Source organism: Rhipicephalus microplus, chromosome 10 (assembly GCF_043290135.1).
Source record: "Rhipicephalus microplus isolate Deutch F79 chromosome 10, USDA_Rmic, whole genome shotgun sequence".
NCBI lineage: Eukaryota > Metazoa > Arthropoda > Arachnida > Ixodida > Ixodidae > Rhipicephalus > Rhipicephalus microplus.
This window is the reverse complement of record NC_134709.1, coordinates 62,042,323-62,067,416: the sequence shown is the minus strand read 5'-3', so window position 1 is coordinate 62,067,416 and position 25,094 is coordinate 62,042,323. Positions and strand designations below refer to the sequence as shown.

At 48.4% G+C, this 25,094-nt stretch overlaps 1 protein-coding gene across 1 annotated transcript in view; it reads right to left on the bottom strand.

Moving 5' to 3' along the window:
- LOC142774272 (uncharacterized) overlaps positions 1 to 24,797 on the bottom strand; it is a 32,123-nt gene extending 7,326 nt beyond the window's left edge. The window contains exons 1-5 of the mRNA XM_075874664.1: positions 24,624 to 24,797; positions 22,617 to 22,658; positions 21,514 to 21,687; positions 6,733 to 6,936; positions 2,813 to 3,018 (exon numbers count right to left, since the gene is read on the bottom strand). Of these exons, the coding sequence (XP_075730779.1) occupies positions 2,813 to 3,018; positions 6,733 to 6,936; positions 21,514 to 21,687; positions 22,617 to 22,658; positions 24,624 to 24,797 (800 nt within the window). The remainder of the gene's footprint in view (positions 1 to 2,812; positions 3,019 to 6,732; positions 6,937 to 21,513; positions 21,688 to 22,616; positions 22,659 to 24,623) is intronic.
- Positions 24,798 to 25,094: the final 297 nt, after the last annotated feature.

The window sequence follows — 25,094 nt, the reverse complement described above, 5'->3', positions numbered from 1 at the left end:
GACCTTCCTGATTCATGCTTCGTTTATCATCGATTCCTGTACAGGACAGCAAACCAGCAAAGTAGTTCTAGCTGAACTTTCCCCTCTCTTTGTTTTATGTATTTTTCTCTATCTATGATGTCATGATTGCGTTCTTTGCTGACGTCATCACATAATATCACGTCATCACGTTGATTTCGTCGCCAACGATAAATTTTCGTGTTTAATGTGGCATCTAAGACTGTTACATAATGAAAGTAAAATCGCTGCTTTTTTTGGCTTCCGGGGTTTTAAGCGGGTTCCCTCGGACTGAAAACTGGTGCCATGATAATTATATCGCGTCTCCACGCTTGCCCGCTGTTAGGTGAAGTGTGAGGCGTAATAATGCTCTTAGAGGCGACGCGAAATTCGCAGGGCGTCTCATGCGTTCACTGATGACAATTCGAAGGCGAGAGGCATAATATTTTTTCTGTCTGTCTAAGTATTGATACTGCCCTGCAACCATCCGAAAGCTTTTTTGACTTCAAGTGGTTTTTGCAGGTCACGGACACGATGAAGAACGACATCGACGGCGGTACCAGAATTTCTGGGACACGAGCTCTTTCACGATATCACAACTATTTCAAAAGTACAGCGTCGTCCTCGCCTTGCGTCAGATGGCGGCGCTTATAAAAGAGCGGTCATCGCAGCCACAGAGCTTTTTCCGAGCCAGCGCGACGTCCTATTTGCCACATCGGAAGTGCGCAAGTGAAGCACTCTGGCGCTTTTCCTGAGCGAATGCCCTGTCGTATTTGGTTCTTGTTTTAGCATGAAGGGTGACAACAGAAGACATCGTGACGCGTCATGACGACAGAAGACGCCAACTGTTCGAGCGCATAAAGGTTTTCACCTCTAGAACTCCCGGGGTACCTTACGTAATGACCCAGATGACTGGAAGGCGAAGGTGACCTTCAACTTTTTTCTTCTGTGAGCATATATTGAAGGAGTACTGAAACAATTTCGGAACATCGCGAAAGGGACACTTTTCGTTTCCATGGTGTGCAGTGTCAACGATCTCCACGCACCGGAGTCAGACGGCCGTAGGTCGGCAAGGTCACTCACGAACCGACTCACACGGACTCGCTTATACTCAGCTGGAGCTGTGAGTGTGAACCTTAGTGAGCAATATTTTAGCGAGGCTGAGTTCGAGCGAGTGCAGTTGAATAAAATTTTCATGAGTGTGATTCCGAGTGAGTTTACCCCAGGAAAAATTTGGTGAGCCTGAGTCCGAGTGAGTTAAAAGCGTCATATATAATTTATTGAGTGAGTTTGAGTGAGTCGAGTGAGTTATGTCAAATGAAGGTGCTATCTTAACTATTACTATGGACCTTACCTGAATTAACGTTTGTACTCACGTCTACTCACAGGTATTCGAAGCAGGGTCCTTCATACAGTTATTCTATATTTATTAATTAAAGTCGAGAGTTTTGCAGGGAGTGCCTTCATTTCCCCTCCCCGCCTTTCCTCGCAGGGAATGTTTTGATTTTTATATATCTTATGCTGCAGTCTCTTCCAAGAAATACCTTACTGGTTCGGAAGCACTCAGAAATTGTTTTCGAAGATGTTACAAATGACACGATGGAGAGTCCCGATTACGTGAGATATTGGCGGTAAAGCGCGTTGACACCATAGTCAAAAAAGCCGATTCTATGCTGTCAGACTTATAAGTCGTCTCACTGGGGTTCACTCAGACTTAGATGGAGTCATGAGTCAGAGTTAGTGCGGGTGAGTGAATTTTCTGCAAGTTCTATTCCGAATGAACTCACCTGAAGAACATTTTCGTGAGTGTGAGTCCAAGCGAGTGTGGCTCAGGAAAATTTTCGTGAGTGTGAGTCCGAGTGAGCCCAATGCCGAGAATATATTTCACGAGTGAGTTTGAGAGAGCCTCACAAGTTTTGCTAACCTATGCAGACAAAACGCGTTACACAACTTTTTTTTTGTCGCTGGGAATCTGCAAGCCAGCACCACGGCAATGGTCATTATCCCGAGTCGTCAAGGCAGTTCATAAATTTGTGAGCTCTACGCCCTGCATGCGGAACAGAAATCGCTGTCAGAGTCACCGGACGACAATTAACTCAACGTTGTATACGTGCACTACCTGCAGATGACAAATTTTCTACTAGTACGTCCCCGGTGGTTGTTTTGTTATGACGTCACACTGCTTTGGCACTTCACTGAGAAGCCGCCCCCTTGATACCAAAAAAGAAATCACCGTTTTATGGTAATGGTAATAAATATATGCCATACAGTTCAAAGTAATATGCACTTTTTGCCTGTTTCTCGACAACCGTGCATTTATTAAGAGCAACAATTTTTAAAATTTGTGTCTGTACTCCTTTAAAGATTCATCGCTTCCACTTCCGCGTTGTTTCAGTGACTACCGTTTTTCCCAGCGCGTTTGCCTTCAAGATCAGCCCATCATTGACCAAGCAGCGATGTTATGGGATGGCACCACATGATGTTCTGTTTATGACGTCAAAGCGACGTCACGATTAGGACGCGAATTTCGGTGATAGGTGATAGCATGAAGTGGCGATTTATCTTTTCTATAACTCGTGTGGACTAGATCCTCCGACGACCAGTTTTCACGCTTGATGAGGCGCCTAAGGCCTTCACATAAAAAATTAATTAATTACGCCTCATTGACGCATTACGAGAGATTGTTTTCTCGAAAAAGATAATCAAGTATGGATCATGATCTTCGCGTACGTGGGGACACATGTGCGTGTCCGCTCTTGCTGAGTGTGGTAAATACCAGAGTCGGGCTGTAAAGCTCCTAAAGTTAAATGCTCACTTAGCATTGACGACACAGATGACCGGCCGCAGTTGTATGTCCCGCACGCTCGTACGGAAACGCGTCTTCGCCGACCACGGGTCAGTGGGGGATGTTGGGCTCCTGTCCGGTTCCATCTCCCTCTCGCAGAAATCTTTCTCGGTCTCGCCCGGCTGGAGAAGGTAGTCCTCGTCGACGTCAAACGTCACCCGCGGTAAACCTGTCGTCTACGTGACAACACAAGAGCACAATGAACGTCGAAACACCACCGAATAAAAATTACACGAACAAGACGAGAGTGACGTGTTTCATAAAATGACGTAAAGAACCCTCCCTGACGATGCTAGTACTCTTGAACATTGCTTTTTAGATGGATTCGCTCGTTATAATTGACTACCGCTGGTACAAAAGGAACTAATATTTTAGATTTTTAACTTCGTTTTTCTCAATACTCTTTATTCGTATTTAGGAAAAAAGCGGAAATCTATGACCTTGCTTTTCTTCGCTATAGACGGTTTCAAGATAGCAAGCCTTGTGCATCTTCCAGTCACCTCATATACCAGCTCCTCACTTCGAAACTGAAGTTTCAAGTTTTTTTCAAGGGTAACGACAGTCTCTTTTTAGTTTTTCAGATTAGAGCAACGTGCGTAATGTTTGAAAGAATTTCTTATCATTTTTATAAAGCTCAAAAGAACTTTCAGTTGACTATATTTTGCCAAATAAGGGAAGGAAAGTGTAAAAAATAAGAGGGCTACTTTCTAAAGCTCTTCTTGCTCAGCGATGTTATTAAGGCACATCGGTGGGCGAAACCGGTGGGCGAAATTGTATGTGTTTGTAAACAGTGAAAGGGACAGTTTTATCAAAATAGGGAATGCTGCCAAGAAATCATTGTGTGCTAGCTCTCGTGTATTTCTGTTTGGGATTCAAATGTTTTAGAGATAAAAGCTTTACTGGCCTAGTCAAGGGATTTTCACTCTATATCTCCACGTGACCTCGAAGCGAAGGACGCATATCCTGTGACAAGCCGGGTGAATACAAGGAGGTTTATCAAATCTCCTTGGGTGACACTCACTTGTGGCCTGCTTGCGGTGTTGCAGTTGCGTATGAGACTATAACGGACGCGTTATTAGGCTCGTCCACCTCCAGAAACGACCTTCAATCACATTTGAGGTAAAAAACGCAAGGAGCCCGCGCATCCGCAAACAAAACCGTACGCGAGCGCGAGCGTCTACATAACTGGCGCCTTGCTTTATAGCTTTGGCTTGTATCATGACAGGAAACACAGGCCGAGCGAAGCCGTAGCCATTTGGTAACTCGTAATTTTTCAAGGATTGGAAGTGCTAATTGGGAATCAGTGAGCCAAAATACAAAGGAAATAAAAACAGGCCTCAATTGGACACGGGTATTTATTCAAAAACGAAGAGCAGCGGACAAGAACTGCAAGTGGTCGTGAAAGTGTGTAGCGTAAATTGGTTTTGTCACACAACAACAACACGTTTCTTCCAGTCTTATTTCTTTTTGGATTATTTCATTGTCTGAGGATTATTTTATTGTCTGTAAGGCCAGTGATCCAGTTGTCTGTAAGGGCCAAGTAATCCAGTTTTTTTCAAGGCAGCTGCGACTACTTGAAGGAGACCACTGGTCAAAACACTGGCTCAAACAACATAACTTTTTCAATTCTTTTTTTTATCTCTCCAAACATACATGTTGTCAAAAATGAATGCGTTTTGATTTCTGTAATAGAATGTGCCTCAGAAGAGACCCATCGAGACATCTTCTTCAACTAGAGTGTGCGACCTTGCGGCTGTTTACTTTTAGTGACGAAGCTCTTAAAGCCTTGGGTCTGTCCATGCGTGCCTCTTTGTGACCAGTTCGTAACCACCATAGTAAGTTCTATGACTCACTCAGCAGGTGGCGCTAGTGTGAGTGACAGAAAGACGGACGGACGTGTGGACGCATGGACGTATGTACAGATGGACGCATGGATGGACACATGGACGCATGGACCTCATTGCCAATAACTTCATCTTGGAGGACATAATTTCCGAATACGTATCCAGATGCATTCATATGCAACCTACCACGATGCGAGGGACGTGCACAGACTTTGTGTTTGCAAACTCCCCACCACAGCCAGTACAAGAGCACCTCTCGCTTCATTTCGTGGACTATAAAGTCGTAATAATAAAGAGACCTCGCAATCAAGCCGCCATGACATCATAGAAATAAAAAGAACAAACTAAGAAACGAAACAGCAGATGAACCAGAACAAAATAAAAGTTGATTTGTGTAATAGCGCACAGTCTTACGTCTTTCTAATGATGCCATGGTGTAATTTTTATAGCAGAGTTACGGTTTACCGATGGTCTCCCCCTCTTGACCTTAGCCCACTTATCATCATTCATTCTGTAGATATGGCATGATTTCTATTATACCTTCCTTGGTACCTCGTTAATGGCGGCTTCATGAGCGGGTGGTCAACCGTCGATCATGTCATGCTTGAGGCAATGAACTGTGTGTGAAAGCTTACTTGGCCCGATGAAAGATAAACAAGATAGTTCTCTAACAGCGTGTTTATAGGGCCTATCTGGGACGTGTTACGGGCAGAAAAAAAACATCTTACACCCCGCAAAGCTGCTGCTAACGTTATCTGAATAAAAAAATTGTAGCTGTTGCGAAATAAGGAATGTAAGGGCCGGCACGACTTTATATAGAGTGCACAAAAAAGCCATAAAAAGTGACCGTGGAAGCTCGTGATGAAAAATACGTAGACAGATGTGCGTGCGTGCCTAGGAGTCGACATTCCTACCAATGCAATGGTCTTCTTCAAGGCTGGAACTACAGCTTGAAGAGTTTCAGCCTTGAAGAAGGGAAATCGACTTGTCGAAACGTTTGCTCGAGCACATGCCCTCTGCTCACGAACTTTTATATGATTGAAGGGAATACGTAAGATAATTTTGTAATTAAGGAGCATCTACGACGGTTCTAGTAGATCAAGCACTATCCACTATCATACTTTTTACTACACGTAATCATCGTAAACGCAGTTCTCGGCCGCTATATTGATGGTTGGTTTTCGAATACTCACTACGTGACAGTAAACACTTTTCTTTCGCTTTTTTAGATGTAAAGCCACTTATGGCGAAACTCAATCCTGCGTGCGTAGCAGCATTTACTGCGCATGCGCAACTGCTGGTCCAAGCACTGCCAGAACGCGCTCACGCGTTCCGGCTTTCATATGGGGCTTGAAAGACGTTCGCCCTTACACTCTTGGGGGCCGAGATTCGGCAGACACGTGATAAAGCAACGCGTTGTATTCGAGGCCGTACGCGCTGGAAAGCGCTAGTGCGTTCGGGTCTACGTAAGTGGCTGTGGAATGCCATCTTTGACAGGTCGTTTCGGAGCGCTCTGGAGCGCTCTTCCGAGAGAGAAAGAGAGGCTTAGAAAAGGAAAAGGACGCAACCTCACTCTCTCTCCTGAGAGCGCTCTAGAGCATTCCGAAACGATCGGTCAGAGATGGCACAAGGCGCTCTGGCCTCTTCCTCATACTCTCTCTGTAGTTACGTGATGTCATTGGGGAACGAGATTCTTCAGGCGCGCGATGAACCACCGTGCTCCCACGTTGTTAGGAGAGAAAAGCGCGTGGCATGCTCCAAGAGCTCGGAACGAGTAACAGCAATCGATACTACAGGGAATTCATGCCGTGCTCCACTTGCAAGGACGCGTTAACACCGGGCAAAGTGTCGGTGGGTAACGGAGCGTTAAGCCAGCCCATGTGCCACCTCGCATGCTTGACAGGGTGCTTTTCAGTGCGAGATAGTGTATTTTTCTTATTCCGTGTTCTCCACAAATACTTGGGGCTGTATGACTGCCAACGCATGCTTTTACACGTGGCTCATCGTGCCGTAACGTTAGAACTGCTGCATGCTTCAGGGTCTCACCCACGGTATGGTCCATGGCGACGACGTGGTGTTGGCGCTGGTGGTCGCTCTGTTGCTGGGAAAGTTCGGTGGTGCGCGAACCACGCGCGTACGTGACATGAGGAAAACGACCGCCGGGCTGAGCACTGTGATGAATACGATCGAACAGAACGCCCACAGGAGCTGCCACCAGGGACGGTTTTCATGAACTGCGTAGGGCTCCGTCTATCGAACAAAAAAGCATCGTTTAGAATATCATCGCCCTAGTGAGAACTGCTCTGCTTAGCGGAAACGGCAAGGTAACCCAACAGAGAAAAAAAGATGGAGGAAAACAAAATCCCACTTCCTTGTCTACTAATGATACCCCAGTGAAAGCGTACATATGTCATGAGGAAACTGGTGATGCTATATTCGTCTTCTCAGTTGGCAGTGTGGTTGAGTTCCTTCACCCTTTTTTGAGGCTTTCATTAAATTACCTAAATGTTTGAAGTGCTTTAAATACTGTCCTAAATGCTGTGTATAGTCAACTCAGGACTTTTCACACCTGAATAGAAGTTATGAAGTTGAAGGAAATATTCTGTTTCAATTACGTTCAAATATTTTCGAACATTTGTTGAAGCGTTATGTATGCATGATGCACATTTTTCGCGAAAATACCAGGTGGAAGTGGGCGCTTGTCCTTGTTCCTTTTTATGTATGTTATCCATGAGTGCGCCTTTTTCTAAAATGATCGCCAGATCCCTGTCACCGGATGATTTCAATAACAGCCAATTATTATCAATGACTGGGCGTTGTTTCAGATGATGGTGGTAAAGGACATAGTTATGGGGGATTTTATTACGTGATACCACCCGCCTCACTAATGCATCGTTTTGCGGTGCTAAGCTGCTCACCCGAAGGTTGCAGGTGCAATTCTGAACGCGCGGCGGTCGCATTTTGATGGAGGTGACATGGCACAGGCCCGTGTACTGTGACAAGCCGGCGCACATTAAAATTGGAACGCCAGATGATATATAAGTTTTCGAAGCCCTACACTGTGACGTTAATCTTTATTATGCTATAGTCTAGAGACGTTAAGATGCATTTATTATTGCGATTATTATCATTCACATTATCGTCTTCGTCGTCGTCGTCCTCGTCGTCGTTGTTGTTGTTGTTGTTGTTGTTGTTAAGGCGTTTATTAGCCGGCAACTAGTGATCATACGCTATGGCGACAGTCACAGCCAAGCACGGACTCGCAGCACGAGCGGCGTCCTTTTTGGCTAGACCCACTAGAAAGCACTTGAGTGTTCCTCCCATTTCAGAGTTCGGAGGCATCACTACAATTACTCTGGGGACGAAGAGGGAGCCGCCTGGCGACATAACAGCTCTTTACTATATGAGCGGGTCATAGTAAGCCTTCAGGCGCTCCACGTTGACTATGTCACGCCCACGACGGCGCTTGTCCAAAGATTGTTTCATGGATTCGATCAGATAGTTGACCGAGATGTGTGTTCGATGACACGGTAGAGGCCTTCGTATTTCGGGAGTAGCTTGGAAGAGAGGTCAGCTACAGATGTCGAGATTGAGAGCCATACAAGCGCACTAGGAAGGAACGTGGGCTCAGAAGTTGCAGGGCAATCACAAATATTCTTCTGCCGCTTTTGCGCATGCGTCGTAAAGACTTGCCGAGCTCGCCACACTCTTCAGCAAGCCTGGCTGACTCAGAAATAGGTGCACACTCAGATGGATCTGGCGTGTACGGGAGTATCGTGTCGATGGTGTGCGCTGGAGGCTTTCTGTGGGCAACTGTGGGCGCAGGTTAGCCAGATGAGGACAGAGGACGTTCGAGGACAACGAGAGACTTTTATACACACGAAGACGGACAAATGGATACACACAACATAAACTCACACATATATACACGAGTTCACGGTCCTACGCGGACGGGAGTTAACGTTCTTGTTCGCCCACTCACGTTCTACTCTTGGGGCGTGAACGTTGCGCTTCACCTTGAGCTCTCTGGTAGTCGGGAGGCGCGATGCCTGGTGCTTGCGGAGTTCCTACCGAGGCGGGGCTCGGTCTAGAAGATAACCGCCAGGGCCATCCCAGTACGGTGGTCAACGCCTGGGCTTGCCACCGAGAACAGCGTACCGCCGACTGCCGCGAACAGAGCTGGGACAGCGTCTCGCTCCGAGACCAGAACAGCAGCTGGCCGTGACGAACGCCGCTTCAGACCAATGTGGGTGCGAGGTGGGGCGATGCCCAGTCCAGGACGCAGCCGAGGACTTCAACGCCGGGACGAGGCCCGGACACGGAGGGTCGGAACGAGCAGCCGGGGCGTGGCCCGAACCTGCCCTTGCTCTCTGCTCTCTGGCGAGGTGGGGCGATGCCCAGTCCAGGACGCACCTGAGGACTTCAACGCCGGGACGAGGCCCGGACACGGAGGGTCAGAACGAGCAGCCGGGGCGTGGCCCGAACCTTTCCTTGCGTTCTGCTCTCTGGGGTCAGCCGAGCTGTCCCCGTAGCTCGGGAGCTTTTTCACGTGGTACGCGCACGAGCACGCGCATAGGCGCGCTCATAGTTTTACCGCTATCACCATCATGACGATTCCCGCGCACCCTGAAATACTAAATCGGCCCCGCACACCGATTTTTCTACGTCAAAGCATGACGCACACTCTCCAGGGCAGCGTTTTTTACCACAATTTCTGTACAGCAAGAAGAAAGGTGAAAAACCGGTTGTGCTCAGAGGACTGGTGTTGTAGGCGTAGGTGATGTAGGGCGATATAATATCCTAATTCGTGTGGTTGGCGGTGGCGTACATCGAAAGCACGTCAGCGAGGGTGCGGTTAAAGCGTTCGTTGAGGCCATTCGTCTGCGGGTCGTAAGCAATAGTTTTGGTGGTGGACAGAATGGCGCTCCGTGAGAAATTATTCGACGACTTCCGATAAGAACACTGGGCGTAGTTCGTTGAGAAGCTTCTGTGGTGGACCATGGCGCAGTATCAATCAATGCAGTAGAAAGAACGACAAATCACGCACAGTAGCCGCAGGGAGAGCGGCGGTTTCGACGTATCGCGTTAAATGGCCTTCGGCGACGATGACCCAGAGGTTACCGGCCGACGTCAGAGAAAGTGGTTTATACAAATCGATACCTATGCGCCTAACCGGACGGTCAGGGCAAGGTGACTTTTGCAGACTGGCTGGCGACATGTGTGCTGACTGTTTGCGGCGTTGACAAGTGTAGCGGTACAGCGCGCGCGCCAGAAGTAGAATCGTCGAATCCAGTGGTAGGTTTTGGATACCCCAGAGTGCGCGCATTGCGGATCAGAATGGAAGGATTCACATGTTTTCGAATGCAGTTGGCGGGGTATAATGAGTAACCACTGCCGGTCATCAGCGTCGTAATTGCGTTGGTGTAGGAGGTCGTCACGGATAGCAAAATGGTGACCTCGACGACACAAGGCGTGCGTGCAAGGTTTTGCGTATGCATCAGAGCAACTCGATCAGCGGAGCGATTCAATTATCCTTTTGGTGTTTGGTAGCGATGATGTCGACATCGATGGTAGAAACAGTAATTCAGGATACTGAGCAGGTCACGTCGTCTTCAGGCAGAGGGGAGTGCGAGAGGGCGTTGGCGTCAGCATGCTCGCATCCGTTACGGTACAGCACGCTAATGTCTTAATCTTGTAAGGGAAGAGGCCTACGGGCGAGACGGCCTGAGGGATTCTTCAATGATGAAAGCCAGCAAAGTGCATGATGGTCGGTGACGATATCGAATGGGCGACCACACACATGAGGTCGAAAGTTTGTAAAGGCCCAGACGATTGCCAGGCACTCGAACTCCTCGAACCAAGGTAACAGTAAATGGGGATGAGTTGGTTACAATAACAGCGGCGTTGCCCTGGGTAATTTGCATGGTCGCGAAAGGTACTATCAACCCTTTCCTACTGCAAGCACAGTCGGATGGCAAAATGAATGCAATTGAGTCGGAGAAACCAGGGCAGTAGACCAAAACAGCTGTCGTCGAGCTTGGAGGCGCTGTTGTATTGTCTCTCACGAGCATTTTGCTCAGTGTTGAGGGATTGTCTTCTAGCGTCAACTGCGAGAAGGGTGGAAGTCCAATTTTAGCGGTAGCACAATGAATGGCGGCATTGTGGCGGGAGAGAAACTCTCATGCCAGGGTGACGTCATGAGAGCATGCAGGATTGATGATGAACTGGGCGACATACAGAATGCCCTGAATGACAACGCGAGCTGTCTACCCTTCTGTAAGATGAACACGATGCGAACAAGCGGTATTGAGGGACAACCCAAAATTGGCGTTGTCACTTTTCAATGTAAGTTTTCATCCAGAACTGATACGGCAGCTCCAGTGCCAATAAGAGTAGATGCACGAACAACGTTCACAAGCACGTCAATGACATTAGATGGGATGCTCTGGGGGCTTTCACAATGTGATAGCGTCGCAGTTCTTGTCTCGGTAACGGCGACGACTAGTTTCCCGCTCGTGAGCTGCCGAACTTGTCCGCATGGGGGATGGGGAACGATGTAGTGGAGGCGGGGACCTTAAAAGAAATGGAACTGGATGAGACGGCCGTGGCATAGACAGTGGTTCATCGTGATAGGGATGGGGGATCTGGACAGCAACAGGCGAAGAGACGGGGGGGGGGCGACTGTACGCGAGGGCAATAACGTGACACGTGACCGGCGTAACCAGAGCAGATGGGCCGGTTATCGGGTGTGCACCATCGGTACGCCGGGGTGGGTCTCGTCCATGTCTCAATAGCTGACGGACGGAACGGTGGCTGGAAAGGCTGCAGGGCGGGCTGGAGTTGAGTCTGAGGGGTGGCGACAATGATTTTGAGGGCAGCTTTAGCGTACGTCAGTGGGGCGGGCACAGGAACGACTGGATGCGGCCTTGCGACCACGTTGGCGTCACTTAGAGGTGCCTCCACGTCAGTGCCATCGGCGCCAGTGAAAATGGGTGGATCGCGGATCCTGGGAATACTGGGACAATTGGGGGAGGCGTTTGCCGAGAGGCGTCGTGGGGCATGGTAGATGACACGGTACGTGATCGGAGCTTCAAGGGCATCGAAAGAGAACGCAGCACTCTCCAGCACTTTGTTAAGGCGTTTATTAGCCGGCAATCAGCGATCATACGCTATGGTGACATCATGGCTAAGCACGGACTCAAAGCATGAGCGGCGTGTTTTTTTTGGGTAGACCCACTAGAAATCGCTCAAGAGTTCGACCCATTTCAAAGTTCGGAGACATCGCTACACTAATAATATTGTTACGTGATTTCGTCTGACTGAAAGAGGGCATAGTGGAGCATACCCAAGTAAGGTGCCTCAGACTGAGAGTGAAGAAGTGGACGTTGTCGGTGAGCTGCGTTGTGGCTGCGGACTGACAACTGTTATTTTCCACGTAACATTTTGGTGGAAGTGCTGGGTGCTCTTCTGACAACGGAGCTACGCAGTGGACGCCTCCTTAAGTCTGCTACCATGGCTCTGGGTGAGGATACGGCTTCGCCACCTACCTCAGCAACGATAGCAACCCGGTACGTCGCCCTAACGCAACCCCATGATCCCGGTACCTTTACTGGAGAGGACAACCTGAATGTGGACAAGCGTCTTAGCATGTAAGAGCGCATCAGCAAGCAACATGGCTAGGACCCAACCGTTATGCTTGAGAATGTCATTTTCTATCTTGACAAGACCCCTCGCATCTGGTTCGAGACCAACGAGCACGAAATCACAAGCTGCGAAATGTTTAAACAACAGCTCCGCGACCTTTTGGCAACCCGTTTGGTCAACAGCTTGATCCCCGAAAGCAATTGGCTGTACGTACACAGACGTCCACTGAGCCCTACTTGACTTATATTCAAGACGTCTTAGCGTTGTGTCAAAGGGCCGATCCCAACATGACTGAGGTCGACAAGATTTCGCACGTTTTAAAAGGAATCGCCGACGATGCGTTCAGCCTGCTTGTATTTACCAACGTAATGACCATTGACGCCGTGATCAAAGAGTGCCCCCGTCTCAAGCAGGCGAAGAGTCGACGCATTTTGCAGCAGTTTCAGCGCCTACCCAACACCGCGGCAACGTCGTCTTGCGAAGCCACTTCTTGTCATCCGTCTGCAACCGAAGACGTGACGCGCATCCTCCGACGTGAACTCGAGGCCGCTTACCCGGCTGCCAACAAACCGACGTGGCCCGACGCCTCAACGCCATCTGTCGCCTTGATACAGGCTGTTGTCCGCCAGGAATTCGCTAACCTTGGTATCCTGTCCACTGCATCCACACTGAATAATACTGGTCCCTCGATAGCTTCTGTGGACATGAGACGTCATCGTCCGTACTCTATTCGAACCAGGAACCCGTCTGAATGGCGAACAGCTGATGATAAGCCAATCTGCTTCCGCTGTGGTCGCGCAGGACACATCACTCGTTACTGCCGCAGCCAATGGCCATCTATGTCTTCTGGCTCGTACTCCGCTTACAGTAACTCATTCCGTCCACCAAACCACCGTTATCCGACCCGCACTGAGTCTACAGTATTTACTGCCCCTGAGGACTATGGCCACCCTGCCCCGTCGTCGCCACCGCCTCAAAGCCACCCTTCTCGTTCAAATACGCGTCGCCGTTCTCCCTCGCCATCGTTCAACCGCGGCATGTCCCCGGAAAACTAGGCTGCGCAGCTTCTGGAGGTGAAGCTGCCCTGTTGACCTTACCTGAAAATCCAATGTTGCCCTTACGTTTGAACCTGAACACCCTAGAAGTATATGTTGATGGCCCACCTGTTGAAGCTTTGATAGATACGGGCGCTCACGTCTGTATTATGAGTTCGCGTTTTCGTCGTCGCATGAAGAAGGTCCTCACGCCCCCCTTGACCAGTGTCGTCCAAGTTGCAGATGGTGCAAAAGTCCCTGTCGTCGGTATGTGCACAGCTCAACCTACCGTAGCCGGTCATCAAGTGGTCGTCCTTTTTACCGTGCTTGCAACATGTCCCCCCGACCTCATACTAGGCCTCGATTTTCTTGCCGCCAATTCTGCTCTGATTGCTAGTAGCCCTATCGCCATCAGGATCACCAACAGCTATAAAACTGGAGCATCCCCGCGCGGCATGCTGTGGGCTCGGTGGCTACGCCACGGAACAGTCATCTAACCCGCTCCTGTTTGCTATGCAGGTTGGTAGAAAAAGCTCTTTGTTTTCAAAAAAATCAAATAATTACTGTCTCGTCCAGCTGCCGAGCCCGCAGTACTGCGTATGCTTTGCTTTTGAATGTATCGATGCCATTCACTGTTTATTACTGCTACTGTCAGGGGACATAGAAACCAATCCAGGGCCTACTGACCCTGTAATTCTGGCTGAGCTGAAAAAAATATCTACCGGGCAGTCAGCACTCCTTTCCGAAGTGCAAGACTTAAAAGTACAGCTGCATACTACGGGAAAAACTATTCGTGACCTAAGTGATAGAATAGCACAGTTGGAGGAGCACTACAAAACCCTTTCATCTGTGCGATCTGAACTAGTGACATTGCAGGCCAGTACGGCTGCAACCAGCCGTCACATTGAAACCTTAGAGGCTCGACTTGAGGACGCTGAAAATCGCTCGCGACGCAACAACCTGCTATTCCACGGACTTCCAGATACTAACCACTCTGAAACTTTCTTGGAATCGGAAGGATTAATTATGAACCTCTGCAGTGAGCACTTAAACATAAAAATTGATCCGAAGGAAATTGAAAGGGCACATCGGCTCGGCCGCTACAAGGCTGGCCTGCAGCGTCCTATCATAGTAAGATTTACATCTTCTAAAACTAAAGAAGCGATCTTGTCTAACGGCAAAAAACTGAAAGGTACAACTTACGCAATCAGGCAGGACTTCTCACGCTCGGTTCAAAATGCACGAAAACACCTAATAGCCTTCGCTAGAAACAAGTCAACCGCTTTTTCATGCCCTTAAAAAACGTTGTTTCTTGGTTCAAAGAAGTATGCCTTCGATGAAGTATCGCAAAAAGTCAAAGAAATCCCATAGCAAACCAGGCAGCATCGCGAACTGCCACACCACCCCCGTAATAACGCCCGAGCAAATGTTACTACTTCTGTGGTCTACACTAACGTGCGCAGCTTCCTTTCAAAACGCGAGGAAATATGTAGTCTTGTCTCGTCATCTAGCAGCAATATAGTCGTGCTCTCCGAAACGTGGCTTTCTGGTGACGTCACAGACGACGAAATCCTGACCGATCTTCCGAACTTCAACGTTTTTCGTAACGATCGTAAGGGCGCCCGTGGGGGAGGTGTTCTGATCGCCACTAGTAAGCTATTTTCATGCTCAGTCATCGACATTGCGACTGACTTAGAAATACTATGGCTTCTCATTCGTTCTACACCACTAACATTGCTACTTGGAGTGTGCTATCGGCCCCCGCAAAGCAACCCAGACTTTCCACGGAAATTTAACCACATATTGAATCATCTCATGTTGAAACACCCCAACGCGCGCGTCCTAACTTTCGGCGACTTTAACTATCCTGACATCGATTGGCAAAATCTGGCAGCTTTGTCAGGAACAAGCGCGGAAGCAAAAGAATTCGTCAATGTCTGCCTAAACTTCAACCTCACACAGCTGGTGTTGGAGCCAACCCGAGTGACAAATAGCTCAGCGAACATATTGGACTTGATATTAACAACACATCCCGAAACGCTATCTTCGCTTACATATTTGCGCGAAATCAGCGACCATAAGGTTATACACTCAGTCTTCAATTTCTGTCACTCGCCCAGCCTGATTCAATCCAAGACTATCAATCTATATGATAAAGGGAATTACGAGGCAATCAACAACGAACTTCAAAGTTTTTTACCAGACTTTGAAGCTCGCCTTTCAAGCAGAACAGTCGAAGACAACTGGACAATCTTCAAAAACAAAATAGGGGAGCTAGCAAGAAAGTTCATACCTACAACTACATTTCGTACGTCTTCCCAGAAACCATGGTTCTAAAAAACCTTGAAAAGACTAGAAAATAAGAAAAAACGGTTATTTCGCGCTGCCAAGTTAAAACAGAGTGCTCACAACTGGGAAAAATACTATGCGGCTGAAAAAACATACTTGCTTGCCTTACGCAGCGCCAGGCGCTCGTTTTTTCACACAGATTTACCCAAGATACTTACTAATAACCCCAGAAAGTTTTGGAAAATAATTAATCCACAGGAAACGCGCAGCATTACACTGAAAAGTGAAGTGGGCGACGTTATCGGTAATTTTGAGAGCGCTGAGCTATTCAATACTGCTTTTTCATCTGTGTTTACCCACGAAACCCCTATACCATTCCTTGTGTTACCAATTTGTGTACCGCCTTCTATGTCGCGTATAACATTTATGCCAGACGGTATAATGTCTGTCATTGAAAAATTGAAACTGTCTTCTTCAGCAGGTGTGGACGGAATCAATTCGAAAATTCTTAAAAACACTAAATGTATTTCTTCCATGATTATGTCGCTAATATTCTCACAGTCACTTCACACCGGCCACTTACCAGCCGACTGGAGGACGGGGAAGGTCACTCCGGTTTTCAAATCAGGTAACAAAGACAGCCCTCTAAACTATCGCCCCATTTCTTTAACAAGCGTACCCTGTAAAATCATGGAGCACGTCATCTTTTCCCAAATCATTCATTTTCTTGATGGCAATAACTTCTTCCACCCCGCACAGCATGGTTTTCGCAAAGGTTATTCTTGTGAAACCCAATTAGCCCTCTTTGTTCAGGATTTGCATGCCAATCTTGACATTAATCTGCAGACGGACGCCATATTTTTAGATTTCTCGAAAGCGTTCGATACGGTACCCCATAAGCGGCTCTTAATGAAACTTAGATCTTTAAATATACATCTTGACATAGTAAATTGGATTGAGGAATTTCTAACTAACCGCTCGCAGTTTGTCTCCATCGATGAAGTACACTCTAGTCCCGTTCCAGTAGCGTCAGGTGTCCCCCAAGGCTCCGTAATCGGGCCCCTTCTCTTCCTGATTTACATAAACGACCTAGCTTCATGTGTCTCCTCTTGTATCCGTTTGTTCGCCGACGACTGCGTAATATATCAACCAATTACCAACCCCACTGATCAAGCCGCTGTCCAAGATGACGTGAACCACGTGCAAGATTGGTGTGACCTGTGGCTCATGAAACTTAACCCCAACAAATGCAAGATCGTTTCATTTCACCGCCGCCACAACCCCCTTCTGTTCCCTTATGTAATTGCTAGCGTTACCCTCGAACACGTGCAGTCATACAAGTATCTCGGTGTCACCATATGTAATGATCTAAACTGGTGCACGCATATTACTAACATTATATCATCAGCGAACAAATCTCTGGGTTTCCTGAAACGTCACCTCCGGCATGCACCTAAAACTGTCAAGCTACAGGCCTACAAGTCCCTCATCCGATCCAAATTAGAATACGCATCCGCAGTCTGGAGCCCACACCAAGCCTATCTGATCGACTCACTCGAGGCAGTTCAAAACCGTGCCATCAGGTTCATTCATTCTTCGTATTCCTACAATACAAGTGTAACATCACTCAAAAAAGAATCGGCTATCTTAAACCTTAACATTCGCCGCCGCATCTCTAGTCTCAGCCGTTTTCATAAGTTTTTTTACAGCACCCTTCGTCATCCCTACATCGCCCCACCGGCCCGCATATCTCACCGCACGTGTCATTTGCTTCAAGTTGCCCGGCCGAGGATTAAGACGACCACCTTTTCTATGTCCTTCTTTGTTCGGACAGCAAAAGACTGGAATGACCTTCCCCATGATGTCGTCACTACTGAATGCTCCTCATCATTTTTTGATCGATTATGTGTCCACTTTTCGTAATAAAAATTTGTGGCAACAAAAAAAATTTATATGTTAACCCACCCCTTATGTAATACCCCCTCGAGGGGTCTTTAAGGAAACTAAAGTTATGTTAAGTTATTGATTGCTCCGCTGGTGTGATCCGCCTTGAACTGCCACAAATCAGTGCCGCCTCGTACCAACTTACATGCCAATTACAATGCAGCGATTTTGTTTGCCTGCCCTCCAAAACTGTGACGTACGTTGATTTTATGTGCTCACCAGCTGTGCCCGACGGTGAATATTACGCTACGCCTCTCACCGACGTACTCCTTGCGCATAATGTTGCAGTGCCCTATACGGTGCTCAGTATCACAGATAACAAAACTTGTCTACCTCTTGTCAATTTCGGCTACATGAATCATGTGCTTCCACAAGTTCCACAAGGCATTTCTGTGGCCCACCTGTGTCCGTTGCTCGGTTCACAAATTGAAGTGCTTGCCTTAGACACACTTGTTTCACCACAGCGCACATCACTCGCAACACATTCGGGCAGCCGTCAAATTGTAGACAAGATCGCCACTGATCTGCCGCCTTCGCAAGTTGAAGCCCTACAACATCTACTCGAGGCATACCAGGATATTTTTGATTTTGGCGACCGACCTCTTGGGCAGACGTCCTTTGTCCAGCATCGCATACACACAGGTGATGCCAACCCTGTTCAGCGCCGTCCCTACAGAGTGTCTGCTTTTGAGCGGAGCGTAATTCAGAGTAGGTGAACAAGATGCTAGCGAAGGACATTATTGAACCATCCTCCAGTCCCTGGGCATCCCCGGTGGTATTAGTTAAAAAGAAGGACGAATCGTGGCGATTTTGTGTGGACTATCGCCACCTTAACAACATCACCAAGAAAGACGCATACCCTCTGCCCCGCATTGATGACGCCCTTGATTGCCTCCATGGTGCCGCCTACTTTTCTGCCATCGATCTTCGTTCTGGTTATTGGCAGATTGCCGTGGACCCCATGGACCGAGAGAAGACGGTTTTTGTAACACCCGATGGCCTCTACCAATTCAAAGTCATGCCTTTCGGCTTATGTAATGCCCCCGCCACCTTCGAACGAATGACGGACTCCCTGCTCCATGGATTCAAGTGGTCTACATGTCTTTGTTATCTGGATGACGTGATTGTGTTTGCTCCCACTTTTGAAGCGCACCTTGAGAGACTGTCGAAAATTCTTGATGTATTCCGTCTCGCCGGCCTTCAGCTGAATTCTTCCAAGTGCCGGTTTGGTCGCCGTAGCATTACGATACTTGGACATATTGTTGACGCTTACGGCGTACAGCTTGACCCAGAAAAAGTTCGAGCTGTGAAGGACTTTCCTGCGCCTGTGAAAGCTGTGAAAGATTTCCGCAGCTTTGTGGGGCTCTGCTCCTATTTTCGGCGGTTCATCAAGAACTTCGCAGAAATCACACGGTTCCTAACAGATTTACTCAAACCAGATGAGACGTTTTCCTGGGGTCCCTCGCAAGCAGCAGCATTTTCCGACTTGACCACTTTGCTCACTTCTTCTCCTGTGCTGGCTCACTTCGACCCGTACGGCACCGACCAAAGTGCGCACCGATGCCAGCGGTTACGGAATAGGCGCTGTGTTGGCTCAGCGACAACGTGGGCAGCATCGCGTGATAGCTTATGCCAGCAGGCTGCTGTCCACCTCGGAGCGTAATTATTCCATCACAGAGCGCGAATGCCTAGCGCTGGTGTGGGCAGTCACGAAGTTTCGCCCTTACTTATACGGCCGACCATTTATAGTTCTTACCGACCACCACGCTCTCTGCTGGCTCGCCTCCCTCAAAGATCCCACAGGTCGTCTCGCCCGCTACGCACTCCGCCTCTAGGAGTATTCTTACACCATAGTGTACAAATCAGGAAAACTGCACAAAGATGTGGATTGCCTGTCACGCTACCCTGTGGCCGACTGCGATCCTACGAGCACTGATTCTGTGGGCTGCGTCCTTTCCATCTCCCAGCTGCTTCAACTCGGGGACGAGCAGCGTCGCGATCCGGATATCAGCCACCTAATACAACAGCTCGAATCTTCACCGCAAGACGCTTCTGTTCGCATGTTTAGCTTAAAGAACCACACCTTACATCGGCGTAATTTATCGCCCAATGGTCACGACCTACTTCTGGTCATACCAAAGCACCTGCGTTCCACAGTCCTACGCGAGCTCCATGACGCGCCAACCGCAGGTCACCTTGGTGTCTCTCGCACATACGACCGTGTGCGCCGCCGCTTCTACTGGCCTGGCCTTTCACGCTCTGTACGTCGCTATGTCAACGCTTTTGAAATTTGCCAGCGTCGCAAAAAGCCGTCGGGACTACCTTCCGGATATCTTCGACCCATCGACATCCCATCGGAGCCATTCTTCCGTGTTGGTTTGGACCTTCTCGGTCCCTTCCCAACATCCGCCTCTGGAAACAAGTGGGTCGCAGTGGCTACGGATTACGCGACCCGCTATGCAGTTACGCGAGCCATGCCAACATGCTGCGCTACAGACGTTGCTCATTTTCTACTATGCGATCTCATTTTAGTGCATGCAGCCCCTCGTCAACTGCTGACAGACCGAGGCCATACGTTCCTTTCGAAAGTGGTTGACAATATCCTGCGTTCCTGCTCTACCCAACATAAGCTCACGACATCGTACCACCCCCCGACAAACGGGCTTACAGAACGTTTAAACCGCACCCTGACAGAAATGCTATCGAAATACATCTTGGCCGACCATCGTGATTAGGACCTTGCACTAGCCTACGTGACGTTCACATACAATTCCTCCCGGCATGACACTGCCGGGTACTCGCCATTTTACCTTCTGTTTGGACGCGAACCAACATTGCCGTTGGATACCTTCCTGCCAGCCGCTGCGCAGTCTACTTCTGAATATGCACGCGACGCTATTACCCGAGCTGACCACGCTCGTCAGCTTGCCCGCAGCAGATTAATGGCGTTCCAAGACTCCCAGAAGCATCGTTACGACGAGCGGCATTGCGACGAGCACTTTCCAACAGGCTCCCTCGTTCGTCTTTGGTCCCTTACGCGACATGCAGGCCTTTCAGAAAAACTTCTCTCTCGTTTCACGGGCCCATACCGCGTGCTTAGACGAGTGACCGACACTACATATGAAATTGTCCCTGATAATCCATCAACCTCTTCCGCTCTGCTGTCAAGGGATATCGTCCACGTATCAAGACTCAAGCGTTACCACACTGCTCCTGCTGTGGCCCCGTAAACTCGCCGGGTCGGTGCTTTTGCCGCCGGGGGTCATGTTACGTGATTTCGTCTGACTGAAAGAGGGCATAGTGGGGCATACCCAAGTAAGGTGCCTCAGACTGAGAGTGAAGAAGTGGACGTTGTCGGTGAGCTGCGTTGTAGCTGTGGACTGACAACTGTCATTTTCCACGTGACAATATCATTAAATACGGGACGGCACGCTGACAAGTTTGTTAGGTCACAACTTGTGGCACCATTCGTGTCGACCCACCGTGCCAGTCGCTGAATTTCTACACACATAAGACATACAAGGTGTTGTACATCACGAGCCGCATTGTATCAGTTATACGGGGTGCTGAGGGCGATCAACACTACTTTGTAAGCACCGTTTGATAACGCACAACGATAAACACTTCTACTACACGTTAGATGTCCTGTACACTTACACAGACCTCACGCTGCCATTGTCATTCCCAGTAAGCCATGCGCGCACTAGATGTCATCGCAATCCCGCTTGAGGGGTGCAGACCGGCATAAAAGCGACATTCGCAAGTAATGACGACTTTCATGTATTCGTACTCTCCTCGATGCTGGATGTCGGCCCCACTTCATCGCCCCAAATGAGAAGTTGTATATAAGCAAACGCGGCTCAGAGGAGCCGTCAGGGATTGGAAGGAACGTGAAAGTCCAGCCACAACCACTAACCTCGTCGCTGTCGAAGCTGTAGCCCACTCGTGTTCCCTGAGGTGACACTACTTCCACGGGTGACCCCATGCTCGATTGCGGCTGCGTCGTCATAGGTGGAGGTGACATCGCTGGACTTCGTTCCAGCGTGGGCTGGGACGGCTGTGTACCGGGAGACATCAGTGGACTTCGCACCTGCATTTGTTATTGAGCGGATTTCACTTTCTAGTCATGGAAGCCACTACTCTGGCTATTGAATAAACGTTTACTAATTTTTTTTGCGTGTCATGGCTTTGGCACGTCCCCCTGAGCCTTCTAAGTAACAATTCAGTGCACCGCGATCCTCTTGCCTCCCTTCCCACCTCACCTTTACCCGCTACACATGCACATACAAAAAGAGCTATGGGACGATCCCTTCCGGAACGGTTATCCCAAGGTCCCCCGAGCCATTATCAAACAGGTTTGACACAACGCCGAAATCATATTAGGTATTCAGGACTAGGTGTTCTTCCCGTACTCCTCGCCTAATTTAAACTACTGATGAGGTTTCACCGTCTCGTAACATGAAATCAGCATGGAAAACAAACATATAACGCGCCGGTCCAGCCGTACTTCATGCTCTTGAGGCTACCTTAGCACTGTTCGTCTGTCTTTCACAGACGTCTCAGAAGGGTTGATGGTGGGTCAGATGGGACAAGTTACCGCAGTAGTTTTCCGCTTTTCTGTATAATGTATTATCCACCTGTGTTCGCTGACCACGAGCAGTGACGTAGCTCGTCACATACGTCTGTGTTGGCAGGACCAATGGATGATAATGGTGTGAATTAGGAATGTTGCTTCTGCACGCAGACTCTAGGGTTAACCATGTAAATTACCCGACAACGGGACCTTCCTTTCATTCTTCGTTAAGAGTTTCAAACAACAAGCTCTACGTACTGGCTGCTTGAATATGCATGCGATTGATGGGGATTACCTTTAGTAATTCTCAACGCCACCACTTCATGTCTCAATGGCAGTTAAGGAAGCATTAAAATAAAAAGAGTGGTCAGGCTGTAACAGAGAAAGCAGCAATTTTTATGGCCGCGTTAACATCGATTGTTCACAAAAACTACTGTTTTACTCACCTTTATATTTGTCTTTGCGTGCATGCGAGAAGAATCTTTTCGCTGAAAGCAGACAGAATAAAAGCACAGAGGGTGGAGGTGAGGGTTGTGTATTCAATGGAGACCTAATGCTAACGTTCATAAGGCCACAATAATCATGACGCTGCATAGAACTTGGGCGCAGATCGATATGTATATTATCGCTGTTCATTCAGAAGTCATGTGGCGCTCTTTATGCGAAAGTTATCTCGCCTTGTCTCCAAACACCCCCACTTCCTGAAAACAACGCAGCAACGAGCCCTCGTCCTGGGATATTTTTAAAAACAGAACATTCTATATTGCCATCACATTAACAAAAGTGGTTGCAGAATATTTATAGCGGTAGTTAGCAATCCACGTGAACGAGAAACGTAACTAAGCCAGAACGCTTCGTGTTACAAACTAGCCCAGACTATTAGAAAACTTCCATGTTCGCAAACGTACACTTCACCACTTGAAGTGTGTGGTTGGTTTTCTCATAGTGTACGTGATATAAAAGTTATCTGTTTTTTTTTCGGTACCCTCACATCGCATGTTGTATGTTGAGTGCAGTACTAAGACGTGTGCGAAAGTTTGGGCTAGTGATTAAGAAAGAAGGATTGCGTGAGATACAATATTTAAGGATATCGGCCGACTTGCAAGAGCTTTCTGTTGAAACTGCAGATAACTTATGATAACATATGTACGTATGCGCACCTGTTCCATTGTGTGCGTGTGTGCGCAAGTTTGCGTGTGTGCGCCAAACGATTTACTGAACACGCATGTGCCCTAGATACAAACCAAAGAATCAAGCAGTGCCACATGTAGTAACAATTTTTATTGAATGACTCCGCGAAGTGTAATGCTTGACATTTGGGGTTTCACATCACAAGACCACCATATGATTATGGGAGACGCCGTGGTGGAGGGCTCCGAAAATTTGGACCACCTGGGGTTCTTTAACGTGCACCCAAATCTGAGCACACGGGCCTACTGCATTTACGCCTCCTTCGAAAATGCAGTCACGGCAACCGGGATTTGATCCCGCGACCTGCGGGTCAGCACCCCGCGAAGTGTAAAAAGGACCGAAAATTTTAAGGGCAAACGTCACTTCTCCCGAGCCTGCCCCGATTCCTGATTGATTTGTGGGGTTTAACGTCCCAAAACCACCTTATGATTATGAGAGACGCTGTAGTGGAGGGCTCCGGAAATTTAGACCACCTGGGTTTCTTTAACGTGCACCCAAATCTGAGCACATTGGCCTACAACATTTCCGCCTCCATCGGAAATGCAGCCGCCACCGCCGTGAGTGAGTCAGCGTGATTTCTGCGCAGAATGTCTTATTTTCGCACGATATGCTACTTGAAGGCAGGCATTCCAGCGAGTGCAAAGCTTTATTTCTTCATATTTAAATACATGTGGTTCAAGGTGTGATGTGCCTGGGGCCGTTGCCTAGAGCACTACGCGATGGGCGCTTGTATCTGCAGCAATAGTCTCTAGCGATAACCCGCGTGCACGCGCAAGTATTCGTACACTGCGCATTTTCTCGCAGGGCCCCTTCGTGCATTATCTCATCGAGAATTTAGCGCCGTAAAAAGTAGTACTGACGGTGGGCTGCTGGCACTCATTGATGATTGACGCCAGCCTATTCCGGCTGTGAATTTTTCGGATTTTTCAGAAACCATTAAATTCGAAAGCCTAACTACACAACCACTTTTAAATTAGGTGCAGATTCGCTAGGATTGCCATTGGTGGCTACTTTGCGCTAAATTAGCTACTTCCGCAACGTTTGGCAACAACAATTTTCATCAATACTAAAGACTCTGTTCATATAGCCACTGCTGTCCTACGTGGCTACCAATGTGGTGACAATATCGAATAACGTGGCTATTTGTGCCATATTTGGGCTTGAGAACTGGGGCCCTTTCAATTCCACCTGACGGCAAGCTGGACTTGAACGAACAACGTCGCCATGAGGCACTGTAGATAGTGCGTCGCGGGAGAGCTCACCCTTTTCACAGTACTGAGTGGCGACTTTCGGACCGTCGTCGGTGGCGTCTTCACAGTTTGCGGGGACGCGGGCGACTCCAGTTCGTACTGCGGAGACGGGTGCGGGACTGGCACGGCCATGGCGTATTTCTTCTTCTTCTCCTTCTTGCATCCCGTGGCTCGTGCGTTGCGCATGCGTCACGTGTTGCCGCTGATGGTGATGATACCTACTGCGGGGCGCGTACTACATAGTGAGACGCGGCAGCGAGATATGACGGGGTAGAATATTTTAGGTAAAAAGTAACCTTTATAAACGAGCTTATGCGCAAAAAAAAAAAACACGTAGTCGTATTTAGGAGTGTGTAAAGTTAAATCGTTAGCTTACCCGCCGGTCTCGTATTCGAATCCCGGCTGCGGCGGCTGCATTTTCGATGGAGGCGAAGATGCTGTAGGCGCGTGTGCTACGATTTGGGTGCACGTTTAAGAACCCCA